Source organism: Arachis ipaensis, chromosome B02 (genome assembly GCF_000816755.2).
Source record: "Arachis ipaensis cultivar K30076 chromosome B02, Araip1.1, whole genome shotgun sequence".
In the NCBI taxonomy this organism is placed as follows: domain Eukaryota; kingdom Viridiplantae; phylum Streptophyta; class Magnoliopsida; order Fabales; family Fabaceae; genus Arachis; species Arachis ipaensis.
Window position 1 is genome coordinate 5,658,527 of NC_029786.2, and position 14,745 is coordinate 5,673,271.

Genomic DNA, 14,745 nt, shown 5'->3' on the forward strand with positions numbered 1-14,745 from the left:
GAGACTCCGGATTCTGAACATGTAATACAATTGAACATAAATATTCTATGAACTACTATATGTGTGACAATTTTTTGGATTCGGTTTTGGAACAACAGTTTCAGTGTAAATTCTATTTTTTCCAGCATAGTTATTTAATCTTAATCATAAAATAACATGCTGGTTGTGGCATTATACTACTGTTCCCATAGTTAGGAAATATTAATGATTCATTCCATGCATAAAGATTATATTTAGAGTAAATACTTAATTCTGTCAATAGACAACACTATCTTTAACACACACAAAAAAAAAGGACAACACATCACCTAATCTTTATTATTTTGAGACATGCTTAAGGGGTCTTTTATTTACTTAAAAAAATGGTCACTAAATTTGATAATTAACCACTTAGGACAAAAAAGAGATCTACAAAATAGAATTATAAAAAAGACATTGAATTTTTATAGTTGCAGATGATGAATAATAAGAAGGATAAAAAGAAGAAAATATTGTAGTTAATAACTATTCTAATGAGAAGCCAACAAAAGAGATACTTAGTTCAATTATACTTTTATAATTTTAAAGACACCATGAACCCGGAAATGGATCCTCTCCAGTTTTTTTAACACTTGACAAAATACAGTGCAATCTTTCACCTTTGATTTTAATAGTGGGACCAGAAATAAATAAGAGAGAGAATGTGGTGAATGGTTAGATTAAACACTGCACACCATCCAGTTTTTTATTCACTGGAGAGGATCCACTCCCCCATGAACCTTACAATTTACTTAAGCGAACTAAAGCCAAAAAAAGTTTGAACAAAGTAGGATGACTAATCTTGATTTGGCACAACATAGCATCAATATTATTGTTAATAGGGGTCTACATGACCGGGTGAAGTCGAGTTCGTTTTAATCCGAATTCGACCTTAAATAATGACCGAGTCTATTTTCGAGACTTTTATTCGTTCTTAAACCCGGTAAAATCATACTACTTTCGGATCACACTAAAACCGGGTCTAAATCGGTGAAGTTCGAGTCTTGATAAACTTTATGCAAAAAATTATTATGCACTTATTTATAAAGAAGAAAACATATTTATTACTGAAAAGTTGATATCCATATTTGGACTTGAATTTGTCCATAAATTCTAATTTCGTACTTCTTTAATCTATTTTCTAATTCAACTAAGTGTGATTAAAAATAAAACAATAAGCTTATAATTAATATAATATAAGGTGTATATGGAATCGGGTGAAGCCGGGTTCGCCTTGACCCAGACCAGGCCCTAAATAATGACCGAGTCTATTTTTTAGACTCTTACTCGACTCTAAATCTGATAAAATCACACTAAATTAGTCCTTAAAATGTTCGGATCCGGACCGGGTCAGGCCATATATACCCCTAGCCCTAATTGTTAATCTCATCATCATTCAGACTAAGTGGAGAACCAAAAAAATAGAAGGAATTATGTGCATCCACAAACAGTAAGAATAGATTTTGACATTTTGTAAAAAAACTGTCAGAGAAATTATTCAATACCAGAGAAGAAATTTCTTTTTTTTTTTGTCTTTTTATTTTGAATTTGGGATTATCCAGGTTCTTATACAAACAAATATCATCAGAAAAAAATTACTCTACCAGATGACATCAAACTAATTTAATCATGACTAGTTTACGAACAATACAAAATGACTAGTGAACGTTCAACCTGGTTTAAGTAAGAAAAACAGACGATGCAGAAGCAGAACTCATCAATGGATCTAGCAGCACATCAGGAAAATTGTGTAGATACAAACAATAAATTTTGATGGAATTGAATGACAACAGAAGCAATAATTTGATACCTTCTATCTACCAATATGCAACAATAACTAACAAAGGCTATGGAATCAGAGGCTTACGGATCACTACGAACTAGTGAGGAATAAGAAAGAATATATTCACACATCAACAAACAAAATTGCAAAGATAATATATTCACAAAAATAGTTATAGGCTTCTAGCATCAACAAACAAAATTCCGACATCCAATTTAAAAAAGAAACTAAAAAGTTAATTCCTAAAGTTTGTCTAGTTTTTGTCTATGGTCATGTTACTGTGGTCTCTGGGAGCTCATCTCCTCCAATGCCTCTAAGGTTGATCACAAGATTTCCATCCTTAATCATGACAGGGCCAACCTCGGAGAGAAGGTCCAAGGATGGTGTTTGACATGCCTCTTGAAGCAGGGATTGAGCCTCACAATACCCAGAAAGAAATTGTTCAGTGACATCACTAGGATCAGTTTGAACATGGCGGGTTTTCATCTTTGACTCAAGAAATTGAGGTATCGAGGATTGAACAAAATTCTCAGCTAAAGGCCCCAATGTCGACAGATCATAAGCTTTCCGACAACGCAGAGTAACCTACATCATCCCAATCAAACACTTTAACAAATCAAGATTGACATCAATCAATTGCACTTAGAAAAAATCAACTGAAAAGCTGGATGATATACATACAAGATATCCAGCTAATGATGATCCATCAGAATGGGAATGAGGACAATTCCATGTCAAGTCGGCAATCTGAGCAGCTATCATCTCGCGCAGCATCTGGACACAGTTTACTGACAAGTCAATGGTGGCAGATGCCTTCTCAGCCACACGCTTCCACAGTATGAAGAACCAATATGAAGCGTCATATAATGCATCCATGGCAAGGCGATAGCCTTGGACGGTGCTGAGATCGCAGGAGAGAGTAATGTGGGTGGAGAGGGCTCCCAGGTTGAAGAGAACAGAGGCCTTCTCGAAATGGATGTTGTGCTGAGAAGAGTCCTGTTGTGGGTTGAATGCATTGTACCAAACAAAGATAGGTGGATTGGGTGAGGTAGTCATGGGGAACAAAGGCTCAATCATGCAAACGCATTTCAAATAGTGGATGAGGCAGTCACGGCGAACGGGTAGAGAGAGGTCATCACGCTGCATTTCACTGCGCAATTTGTCTACCATTTTGAAAAGGCCTTCTACTCTCTCTGCCTCGCTCTCGGAGTATTTAAGGGCAACATAACTGCGAAGGGACTCATAGAGGTCCAAGGGCTCACTCTTCTTCAAAGGGATCGGAAGCATAATTGACAAAGACGAAGAAGAGAGGATTTCCAAATTTGTTGGATAAGGAGGAGGCATGTCCCAAGGGTTGGCCACAAGCTTTCCATCATCGATAATCTTGAAAGAGCTGTACTCAGAGAGGAGGAGGTCAAGGTATGGGATTCGTTCTTGCTTCGGTATAGACTTGTGTTTAAGCTTCCAAATCTTTTTAACTAATTCTGCATCAAGATCAAGAGGACAGGATCGGACCAATGACATCCAGCAACAAATCCCTCTAACTAATTTTTCAGTGACAGATACCGCATCATGATCAAGAGGACAGGAACGGAACAATGAGATTGTTTTAGGTAGCTGGGATTTGGGTAGGATGGATGATCGCCTCCGATGAGCCTCCACCTTAAAGAATTTCACTTTCTGATGAAGATGAGTCATCCATGTTCGGTCAAATGAGAAGACATGTTCGGTTGCAGCCGAATCATGTAGTATCAGATCATATGCTATCTGATAATTCTCGGAAACCTACATCATCATCATCATCGTCATCGTCATCGAAAATCTAAAATGAAAAAAAAAAATGTAAAATCAATCAAGAGTCAAGACTGACCAATCTAAACGTAACGGCAATTCGATGTTGTTGGAGAGCGGAACTGGCGGCGGTGTCGTTGTTGTTGTGATCGAGTTGTTGCTGTAATCTGATCTCCAAAGCCTGAGCGCCGGAGAGGCGGTACAGAGTCTCGGCGAAGAGGAGAGTCAAGTCGAGGGTGGCGGAGACGTCCTTGGCAAAAACCTTCCAGAGTTTGTAGAAGAAGATGGCGGCGGCATTGAAGGCGTCGATTGCAAGGTGACGGCCAAGAGGGGTGGTGAGGTCGCAAGAGGCCCCAATCTGGCTGCATACGGCGCCAAGGTTGAAGAGAACAGAAGCCTTCTCCAATTGGATGCTGTTGCGCTGCGAGGAGACCCCATTCTCATGCTCAGAGTTGAAGGCGTCGTACCAGACAAAGACGATGGGGTCGGAATCGGAGTCGGAAGAGATAGCGGTGAAGAGTGGGTCAACCATGCAAAGACATTTGAAGTAGTGAATGAGGCAGTCACGTTGCATGGGAAGGGAGAGGCCCCCTCGCTCCACCATGTCGCTGCGGCATTTGTTGAGGGTTTCCAGAACGCTTTCAACTTTCTGCGCATCGCTCTCTGAGTATTTTCTCGCTACCAAATTGCGTAACGGCCTGTACAGCTCCACCGGATCACTCTTCTTCACTGGGATTGCCAGAAGCCTTTCTGGATTCGGGTTCGGGTTCAACAACCTCTGATTATCGTTGCTCATGGCGACGGCGAACCAGGATTGGATTAGGAATCAGGAAATCGATGGCTAACCTTGCTCATTACTGATTTTGAAACTGCCTAGTTGTTATTCCGCACCCCCTCGTTCCTTTTTTTTGTCATTGTCTGGGCCAGATAACCCAGCCCAAACATTGGTGAGGAATTCACTCCTCCTTCTCCAGCTGCTGTGCGCTCCTCCGTGGTCTTCAATGATGGTTTCTAGTTTCTACTCCATGGTAGCCACCATTCATGCCTGAGATGCCATTGAAGGTCTGAAAAGGAATCTCTGATCTCCCTATTCGCCGAACATCTGCGTCATCCAACACCGGTGTCACCATCATCGCCAGACCACCGCCACCAGCTCCCTTATACCGCCGTAACCTTCCCTCTCATTCCTCTTTAACTTATTAAATTATCCAATAAAACATTCTTTCTGTTTTTAGTAAAACGGGCCAAAAGACACACCTTGGATTGGAGAATCCTTCTTCAACAAAAATTGAATCCACTAGAACTATTAAGAAATCTTGGAGCAAACACAAAATTTTATTCCTACTTTTATGTATTTATACATATTTTAGTTCAATTCGCTTGATTTTTCGAGTCAACCAAGCCAACTATTGAGTTTGGATTCGTTTTGAAGGCTCTTTCTGCAACTATGCATTTTCACCAAATATTTTTCTTAGAAAAATTTTAACAATTCATTCCATGCTTAAAGATTGCATTTAGAATAAATACTCAATTCAGTCAACGTTTATCGACACGAAAGACATTACAATTCTTATGACTAACTCCCAACACTTGTTTAAGCGGATTAGTGAAGACCCACCCAATTTGATTATAAAAAGACAACATATCACTTAATCTTTATTATCTTGAGACATTATCTTCCAATAAATGTTTATCAAATGTCACAAAAATTAGTTTAGTTGTAGTTTTATATGTAATATGTAAATGTTTTATTTGGTGGAGAATGATTATTACCTAAAATAACGTTGCAAGAAGCAGCAGCCAAAGAGACTCTTTGGAAAGGAAGAAATCGCGTCGAACGAGAAATATGGTAAGAGAATAGTGACACTTTCTCATTAGAAGGCTTGAAAGAAGAAAAAAGGATGTTAAAAAGAACATAGTGATGGTGATGAGGTACCATAATATATAATGGAAATAATAGAAGTAGAAATTATGATGATAAGAGCGAGATTGCTAGCGGTGGTGGTGATTGGACATTTTGTTGTATCTAACTTTGGGGAATGAGGGTTTAACATTATAAATAAAACCACCACTAAATTAATTTTTGTTAGTATTTAACATGCTTTTTAGCAGAAAAATTGCATTGTCTCATAATAATAAATTCAGAGGTCTTATTCCCCTTCTTTTAATTAAGAGTGGCATTGGCTTTCGATTAATTGTGTTCAAATGCATTACTCTACACTCACCAAATTAAATACAAGCTGTAATTAGCAAATTTGGGACAACTTAAAGGTAAATGGATCAACAGCAATAGCAAAAAGATAATCAAACTTTGGGGATTATCATTCTTGATACTAGTTCAACCACCAATAATACCAACCTAGTTAAATTCTGTAGATGAGGCTGCAAGGTGATAAGAGTGGAAGGAAAGGTCACCTTTCGGTAGCAACCGAGGTATAATTTCCAATGTTTTCTAATTTAAGAATTTTCTGAATAAGAAAGAGGAAATCGTGAAAACAATAAACTAGATGAGAAATATTAGGAGATCATCAAAATTTATTGTTTTTGGCCATCCTTAGCCATCAACTCAATTTCTTTAGCCTAGTAATCTAACAACATATTTTATCCCATATTTTTAAATATTAATGGCAAAAAACAATAAATTTTGAGGGTTCCTAGCAATCCTCTAGATTTTATGTTAGTTTCTAAAATAGAAAATCTACTTATTTAGGTTTTTGAAGTGGCGCCCTCCTTGCACGTGGTGGAGCTGCGGAAAACCGGTGGCGACACACTGGATTTTCACAAGGCATGTTTCTTGAGTTAAGTCTCAAAGTGGTCCCTGAAATTACACTCGAGTTTCATAATAGTCTCTGAAGTTAATAGTTACCTATATTCGTCCCTGAAGTTGCACTCCGAGACTCAGATTCGTCCTTCCGGCACATTCCATCGATCTGGCATAACTGGAAAGCTGATATGGACTCCTCCGGACACGCTGACCAGGTAACCGCTAGCTGACGTGGATTAGTAAACTTTTATGGTGCAATTTGGTCCCTAAATCAAAGTTGAAAATCCTAATCCCTAAATTTGATTTAAAGATAACTAGATGACCAATTGTTGGTAGTGTTTTTATTTGTATTGCTTATTTGTCTCAAACTCATTTTCCTTTCATTCAGGCTTCACAACTTCAGAGCCGCATGATAGAAACAATGGAAGCTGCTGAGTTAGAAAAGCAGAAATATAATAATACCAGAATGGAAGTTCTTGCACGATTAACTACACTGGAGGCATGTTAATTTAATTAGTTTAAGGATTAAGCCATTTTATTCATATCAATTGGAAATGGTAATGTTCATATGATGTATAACTAGCTACACCTTTGGTAAATAATTTATAATGATGTTTAAGCTCCACAGATATCTACATAAGCTTATTGTTGATGAAGTTTGGACTGGTTGCATTGTTGCAGACTGCTAATGCTGATCTTGCGAAATCTCTTGCAGCAGTGCAGTGGAACCTTGAAGTAGAGGTGTGTTTAAATTTATATCACTTTCCACCACCAAATATTATCAGCAGAATTATAAGTTTTGTAGCTAGTATTGATAAAATGTGTAAATTTGTGCATTAAAATCAGATCTGCTGGCTGCTGCTAATTATCACAAGGATTTTTATTTGAGTACTAATATTTTGATTTCAGTACTAATATTGTGTATGAAAGCTGATAAGAGCCAAATATCGTAGGATCTTATACCCTCTTACAGGGTTTAGAAAATTTTCCAAGTAGTTGGACTGAAAATATAAAACTAAATGAAGTTGATTAGTCCAATTTCTGAAGATGATGTGGCTGCAAGTGTAACTGATTTTAGAATTAGAATCAGAATGTTGTATTGGAATTTAATCAACTAAATAGTGTGCTTTGCTTGAATTCATATATGATTTTTATCCCAGAGTGATTCTTATCACTGGGCAACAATGCTGAATGGGTATTAACTACTAAACGTTTTGGACCAGGATAAACAAGTGGCTGAACTAAGACAGCAAATTGCATTTATAAGAGTCTATTCATGAAGATACTGCCCCTTTGCAAATTCATCAACTCATTATGTGATACATTATTTCCTTACAACATATACTAATGTTTTTCACTGGACTTGTTGACTACCAACGTTTTGTACCCTGCTTTGAACATGTATTAAAATCTTAAAGATTATAAGAATTTTTAGTAAGGTTTGCAAAAGATTAATTTAGGCCTATAAGGTTAATTTCAAGCTTATTCATATACATATTACTTTGGGCATATTCTGTTATCAAGAGACTGGTGAATATTCATGATTCAAAAGTATTAAATGCTTTGGACAGAATAGGTGGTTAGTATGCAATCAAAGGACTTCATTTAGGTGTGAAGCAAAGTTATGCTAGGCTACTATACGATACAGGCCCTTCATGTCTTCAAGTAGATTGTTCTTTAACCTTGCCTAGGACTAGGAGTATGGTTGATGTAGAATATGTATTCATACTGGATTTCTATTTGCAAGGCATGGTCAGTAAAAGATTAAAATTTTCACACATGGTTGCACTCCAATTAGTTATGCTCCTAGCTTAGTCAAAATTATGTTGAAATGAGATGGTCAAAATTATGATCCTTTAAACTTTTGTAGAGCTCAAAAGGAACACGAGCAATCTTCATCAAGCTGTAGCTTCACAAAATCAAGTTATGCTATTATTTTCTGATTTGGCTGTGTAAATATTTTGATTACTTTTGTGAGCAGAGCACTCTATAATTGGTGATGAAGTTATACAATTACAAGAAAAGGTAAGCTTTAGAACTTTTCAACTGATCTATATTTGATTTTTCCCTCTTGAAGAGCTTTTGCCTTTCAAATGCTGTATGTTTTATTATTTATAGTATCTGTTCTTGAATAGTCTTTTATATATCTCATTTTGTCTAATTTGAAGATGGAAAAGAGAAGAGAAGAGAGGGGGTACTACAGAGAATGATAATCAAATTTGGGGATTAGGATTTTCAACTTTAATTTAGAAACCAAATTACACCATAAAAGTTTACTAATCTATGTCAGCTAGCTGTTACCTGACCAGCGATCCGCTTTCCAGTGGCGCCAAATGGACAGAATGTGCCGGAAGGACGAATTTGAGTCCCGGAGTGCAACTTGAGGGACGAATATGGGTAATTATTAACTTCAAGGACTACTAAGAGTCTCGAGTGTAACTTAAGGGATCACTTTGAGACTTAACTCCATGTTTCTTAGCTCAGTTAATAACAAAATATTAATCACCTAATAATTAACCATTGTTTTTTGTAGTTTATGTCTCATTTGCTTTGTTTTTTTTCTTACATTTAAATTAATACTACCCAATTTTGGATTTTTTTATACTAAAAATGTTGGTACTTTTGCGTTTTCTTTTTTTTTTTCATTATTATAATGGCTTATGATTAAAATTAAATTTCAATTGGTTTAATAATAATAATAATAATAATAATAATAATAATAATAATAATAATAATGATAATAATAATAATAAATTGTTGTAAAATCACTTTTTTGAAAATTAGAAACAAATGCATATACTCCTAGTTGTTATTTATTAAAGCTAACCTTGCTCATTACTGATTTTATATGCAGTTCTACGAAAGCTTCTCTTCAGGGTTGCAAGACATACTTTAGCATACTGAAGAAAAAATTTGCGGAGAAAAAATTTGCGGAATAGCATACTGAAGAAAAAATTTGCGGAGAAAAAATTTGCGGAATAAAAGGTACAGCCTGTTCTTTTTTGCCCTAATATGTATCTTATTTTTAATAACAAAAAGTTCAAATAGATTTGATGCCAGCCAACTCACTAAAATTAAGATACATTCTAGTATCAAAGAATAGTGATAATATGCATGTTTATACAATAGAATTAGGAAATAGATTTTGGCGAATTTGTTATACCATTTTATGGTATGCTTTATCTCTGAGTTTTTTTATTGGTCTTTTAATTGGATGTATTATGTGTTGTGTTGCACAGGTGCCCCAGACATGCAACTATCCCGGTTCATGAAATTATGAATGAGGTAGAGTAATTTGTTAAATTTGGAGAGTTTTGAAATTAAATTTGAGAATAAATTAAACTTTTGTATATAGTTCCTTCATATCTTAATTTTGATATAATTCACTCTTCCCACAGAGAAAACTAGTAATAAAAGACTCCAGATTCTGAACATGTAACACAATTAAACATAAGTATTCTATGAACTACTATGTGTGTGACAATTCTTTGGATTCCATTTTGGAACAACAGTTTCATTGTAAATTCTATTTTTTTCAGCATAGTTATTTAATCTTGATCATAAAATAACGTGCTAGTTGTAGCATTATACTAATGTTTTCCTCCATGGTAGTGATACTGGGAAATGAATCCTCTCCAATTTTTTCAACACTTGACAAAATACAGTGCAATCTCTCACCTTTGATTTTAATAGTGGGATCAGAAATAAATAAGAGAGAGAATGTAGTGAATGGTTAGATTAAACACTGCACACCATCCAGTTTTTTATTCACTGGAGAGGATCCACTCCCGTGATACTGTGGTGGTCTCCAACAAGCTCGTCTCCTCCAATGCCAACGTTACTACCTCCAATGATATTTATTAGCATAATATCATTGGAAGAGACCGTATTGTAGGCAGCACGATGATACTATATGAATACGCATGTCATGTACAGTGACACCCAATTTGAGGAGCTTGACATGCTAAAATCCACTAACATGAAAATCTACTGTTAGAAAAATAGTATTATAGATTAGATAATTATATTTTAGTTCAATTCGTTTGTTTTTTCGAGTAAACCAAGCCAACCATTGAGTAAACCAAGCCAACCATTGAGTTTAGACTCGTTTTGAAGGCTCTACCTGCAACTATGCATTTTCACCAAATATTTTTTTTAGGAAAATATTAACGATTTATTCTGTGCTTAAAAATTGTATTTAAAGTAAATACTTAATTTTGTCAATATTTATTCACACGAAAGACAACGCAACAAAAAAAAAGACAACACATCATCTAAGGGGTCTTTTATTTATTTAAAAAAATGGGGACTAAATTTGATAATTAACCATTTAGGACAAAAAGAGATCTACCAAATTAGAATTATAAATAAGACACTGAATTTTTATATAGAGTTGCAAATAATGAATAATAAGAAGGGTAAAAAGAAGAAAATATTGTAGTTAATAACTATTTTAATGAAAAGCCAACAAAAGATTGCTTCCTCTAGTTTTCCCTTCGTAGAACTGTTGACACTAGTAAAGTCTTGCCTCGAGGGGCGTCAAACACGATGCTTGGACCTTCCAAGGCCGTCATGATTAAGGATGAAAATTTTGTGATCAACTTTAGTTTCTTTTTGTCAAGTTTCTGTCTATGGTCATGTTACTGTGCTCATCTCCTCCAATGCATCTCCTCCAATGCTAATTCCTAAAGTTTGTCTAGTTTCAGTCTGTGGTCATGTTACTATGGTCACCTGGGAGCTCATTTCCTCCAATGCGACCGATACTGCCTCTAAGGTTGATCACAACATTTTCATCCTTAATCATGACAGTCTCGAAGAAAAGGTCCAAGCATGGTGTTTGACATCCCTCTTGAAGCAGGGATTGAGCCTCACAATACCTTGAAAGAAATTGTTGAGTGACATCACTAGGATCAGTTTGAACATGGCAGGTTTTCATCTTCGACTCAAGAAATTGAGGTATCGAGGATTGAACAAGATTCTCAGCTAAAGGCCCCAATGTCGACAGATCATAAGCTTTTCGGCAATGCAGAGTAACCTACATCATTCCAATCAAGCACTTTAACAAATCAAGATTGACATCAATGAATTGCACTAAGAAAAAATCAACTGAAAAGCTAGATGATATACATACAAGATATCCAGCTAATGATGACCCATCAGAATGGGAACGAGGACAATTCCATGTCAACTCGACAATCTGAGACGCTATTATCTCGCGCAGAATTTGGGCAGAGTTTGCTGACAAGTCATTGGTGCCAGATGCCATCGGAGCCTCAAGCTTCCACAGTATGGAGAACCAATATGAAGCATCATATAAGGCATCCATGGCAACGCGATAGCCTTGGACAGTGCTGAGATCGCAGGAGAGAGAAATTTGGTTGGAGAGGGCTCCCAGGTTGAAGAGAACAGAGGCCTTCTCCAAATGGATGTTGTGCTGAGAAGACTTTTGTTGTGGGTTGAATGCATCGTACCAAACAAAGGTAGGTGTATTGGGCGAGGTAGGCATGGGGAACAAAGGCTCAATCATGCAAAGGCATTTGAAATAGTGGATGAGGCGGTCACGGCAAACCAGTGGAGAGAGGTCATCACGCTACATTTCACTGTGCAATTTGTCTACCATTTTGAAAAGGCCTTCTACTCTTTCTCTTTTTGCCTTGCTCTCAGTGTATTTAAGGGCAACATAACTGCGAAGGGACTCAGAGAGGTCCAAGGGCTCACTCTTCTTCAAAGGGATCGGAAGCATAACATTCAAAGCTGAAGAAGAGATGATTCCCAAATTTGTTGGATAAGGAGGAGGCATGTCCCATAGATTAGCCACCAGCTTTCCACCATCCATAATCTTGAAGGAGCTGTACTCAGAGAGGAGGAGGTCAAGGTATGAGATTCGTTGTTGCTTCGGTATAGACTTGCGCGAAAGCTTCCAAATCTCTCTAACTAATTCTGCATCAAGATCAAGAGGACAGGATTGGACCAATGTTTTAGGTAGCTGGGATTTGGGTAGGATGGAGGATCGCCTCTGACGAGCCTCCACCTGAAAGTATTTCATCATCTGATGAAGATGTGCTACCCAGGTAGGTCAAATGAGTGGACATACTCGGTTGCAGACGAATCACCTGCGATCAGATCATATGCTCTCTGATAATTCTCTATATCATCATCATCATTATCGTCAATTCATCGTTATCATCATCATCATCATATTAAAAATCCAAAATGAAAAAATAAATGTAAAATCAATCAAGAGTGAAGACTGACCGATTTAAACGAAACGGCAATCCGATGTTGTTGGAGAGCGGGACTGGTGGCGGCGTCGTTGTTGTCGTGGAGTTGTTGCTGTAATTGGAGCTCGGAAACCTGAGCGGAGAAGAGGCAGTGCAGAGTCTCGGCGAAGACGATAGTCAAGTCGAGGGTGGGGAGACGCCCTTGGCAAAAACCTTCCAGAGTTTGAAGAAGAATTTGGCGGCAGCATTGAAGGCGTCCATTGCAAGGTGACGGAAGGGCGGTGTTGCGGTCGCAAGAGGCCCCAATCTGGCTACATACGGCGCCAAGGTTAAAGAGAACAGCAGCCTTCTCCAATTGGATGCTGTTGCGCTGCGAGGAGACCCCATCCTCATGCTCAGGGTGGAAGGCGTCGTACCAAAAAAAGGTGATCGGGACGGAGCCGTCGTCGGCGTCGGAGGAGACAGCCGTGAAGAGTGGGTCAACCATGCAAAGACATTTGAAGTAGTGAACGAGGCAGTCACCTTGGATGGGACATGAGAGGTCCCCAAATCGCTCCACTATGTCCTTGCGGCATTTGTTTAGGGTTTCGAGAACGTTTTCAACTTTCTGTGCATCGCTCTCCGAGTATCTTGTCGCTCCACCGAATCAGTCTTCTTCACTGGGATTTTATGCACCCTTTCTGGATTCGGGTTCGGGTTCAACAACCTCTGATTACCGTTGCTCATGGCGACGGCGAACTAGGGTAGGATAAGGAATGAGTAAATTGATGAAAATCGGAATTGGATTTGTAACTTCCGTACCCCCCATTCCTGTTTAACCTATTAATATATCCAATAAAACATTATTTCTGTTTTTACTAAAACGGGCCTAAAGACACACCTTGGATTGAAGAATTCTTGTTCAACAAAAAATCCAATCTACTGGAACCACAAATAAAACTCGGAGGCCCAAACACAAAAATTAATTCCTATTTTTATATATTTATGCATATTTTAGTTCAATTAGTTTGATTTTTCGAGTCAACCAAGCCACGATTGAATTTGGACTCGTTTTGATGGGTTTACCTGCAAGTCTGCAACTATGCAATATCACCAAATATTTTTCTTCGTTAGAAAAATATTAACAATTCATTCCGTGCTTATAAATTGTATTTAGGGTAAGAATTTTGCTAGAAAAACAATGGAAAATCTAAATAATGTGAATAATAGACGGTAAATTTAGCCTAATATATATAAAAAATAAAAAATTCTCCATAAATTATTTAAATAAAAAAATCTACTTAGTTATTCTAAAAAATTAACAATTCTAAATTCTAATTTAACAAAATTTTCACTCAAATACTCTTTTTTTTTTTCAATGGGCTGCTATTCCACTGTCATCAATAATCATCTTACTTACCGTTGCTGCTTGACTTGCCACACGCCGCCACCGGCGTCGCTCACCCCTAATAAAAATAATCATCCACTTAAGGATAAAAATAATCGTTCGCATACCTAATGAATTGAACATCGGAACATATTTTAATTACATATAACTCAATCCAATCAAAATAATCATCCACATAAGAATTAATATAACCATCCTCATACTTACTAAAATGACCATTCTAAATTATTGTAAAATCACTTTTTTAAAAATTAGAAACAAATGCATATACTCCTAGTTGTTATTTATTGAAGCTAACCTTGGTCATTACTGATTTTATATGCAGTTCTACAAAGACTTCTCTTCAGGGTTGCGAGACATAGTTTGGCATACTGAAAAAAATTTGTAGAATAAAAGGTACAACTTGTTCTTTTTTGCCCTAATATGTATCTTATTTTTAATAACAAAAAGTTTAAATAGATTTGATGCCAGCCAACTCACTAAAATTAAGATACATTCTAGTATCAAAGAATAGTGATAATAGGCATGTTTATACAATAGAATTAGAAAATAGATTTTGGCGAATTTCTTATACCATTTTATGGTATGCTTTATCTCAGTGTTTTTTTATTGGTCTTTCTGATGATTAAATAATTGGATGTATTATGTGTTGTGTTGCACAGGTGTTGTAGACATGCAATTATCTCGGATTATGGAATTATGAATGAGGTAGAGTAACTTGTTAAATTTGAGAATAAAAAACTTTTGTATATAGTTCCTTCATATCTTAATTTGGATATAG

General features: G+C 36.7%; 5 protein-coding genes across 20 annotated transcripts in view; 1 reads left to right on the plus strand and 4 right to left on the minus strand.

Annotated features, from left to right (window-relative positions):
* Window positions 1-14,712, plus strand: part of LOC107624121 (CBL-interacting serine/threonine-protein kinase 9) — a 19,512-nt gene extending 4,800 nt beyond the window's left edge. For 2 of the 8 annotated variants that reach the window (XM_016326587.2, XM_021115266.1), the window contains exons 14-15: window positions 14,290-14,360; window positions 14,627-14,711. In XM_016326587.2, coding sequence (XP_016182073.1) covers window positions 14,290-14,352 — 63 coding nt within the window. In that variant the 3' untranslated portion in view covers window positions 14,353-14,360; window positions 14,627-14,711. Of the gene's footprint in view, window positions 1-5,968; window positions 6,026-6,302; window positions 6,378-9,210; window positions 9,272-9,325; window positions 9,519-9,595; window positions 9,826-14,289; window positions 14,361-14,626 lie in introns of those variants that run through there. The other 6 variants (XM_021115265.1, XM_016326593.2, XM_021115264.1 and 3 more) reach the window with 6 other exon arrangements.
* The window catches only part of LOC107624089, a 22,697-nt gene continuing 9,851 nt past the window's right edge, over window positions 1,900-14,745 (minus strand). The window contains exon 6 of the mRNA XM_021115260.1: window positions 1,900-2,112. The gene's annotated coding sequence lies outside the window, so the exon portion shown is untranslated. The remainder of the gene's footprint in view (window positions 2,113-14,745) is intronic.
* Window positions 1,900-14,745, minus strand: part of LOC107624145 — a 20,823-nt gene continuing 7,977 nt past the window's right edge. Inside the window, exon 3 of the mRNA XM_021115267.1 lies at window positions 1,900-2,043. The gene's annotated coding sequence lies outside the window, so the exon portion shown is untranslated. The remainder of the gene's footprint in view (window positions 2,044-14,745) is intronic.
* Window positions 1,906-5,623, minus strand: LOC107624082. Of its 4 annotated transcripts, none has more exons than XM_021115258.1 (4): window positions 3,672-4,926; window positions 2,483-3,586; window positions 2,201-2,229; window positions 1,906-2,147 (listed from the first exon to the last, which is right to left on the minus strand). In XM_021115258.1, the coding sequence occupies exons 1-4, from the start codon at window positions 4,386-4,388 to the stop codon at window positions 2,072-2,074; spliced, it is 1,926 nt and encodes a 641-aa protein (XP_020970917.1). In that variant the 5' UTR covers window positions 4,389-4,926; the 3' UTR covers window positions 1,906-2,071. The 4 variants fall into 4 exon arrangements, with proteins under 4 accessions (XP_020970917.1, XP_016182018.1, XP_020970916.1 ...); XM_021115257.1 differs by having other exon boundaries at window positions 2,132-2,147; window positions 2,201-2,386; window positions 3,672-5,619; XM_021115259.1 differs by lacking the exons at window positions 1,906-2,147; window positions 2,201-2,229 and adding exons at window positions 2,275-2,329; window positions 2,374-2,386 and having other exon boundaries at window positions 3,672-5,623.
* Window positions 10,022-13,485, minus strand: LOC107624164 (rhophilin-2). 6 transcript variants are annotated; one of them, XM_021115270.1, is made up of 4 exons: window positions 11,488-13,485; window positions 11,206-11,391; window positions 11,124-11,158; window positions 10,022-10,201 (listed from the first exon to the last, which is right to left on the minus strand). In XM_021115270.1, the coding sequence occupies exons 1-3, from the start codon at window positions 11,881-11,883 to the stop codon at window positions 11,153-11,155; spliced, it is 588 nt and encodes a 195-aa protein (XP_020970929.1). In that variant the 5' UTR covers window positions 11,884-13,485; the 3' UTR covers window positions 10,022-10,201; window positions 11,124-11,152. The 6 variants fall into 6 exon arrangements, with proteins under 6 accessions (XP_020970929.1, XP_020970928.1, XP_020970927.1 ...); XM_021115269.1 differs by lacking the exon at window positions 10,022-10,201 and having other exon boundaries at window positions 10,725-11,391; window positions 11,488-12,469; window positions 12,612-12,785; XM_021115268.1 differs by lacking the exon at window positions 10,022-10,201 and having other exon boundaries at window positions 10,725-11,391; window positions 11,488-12,502; window positions 12,612-12,785.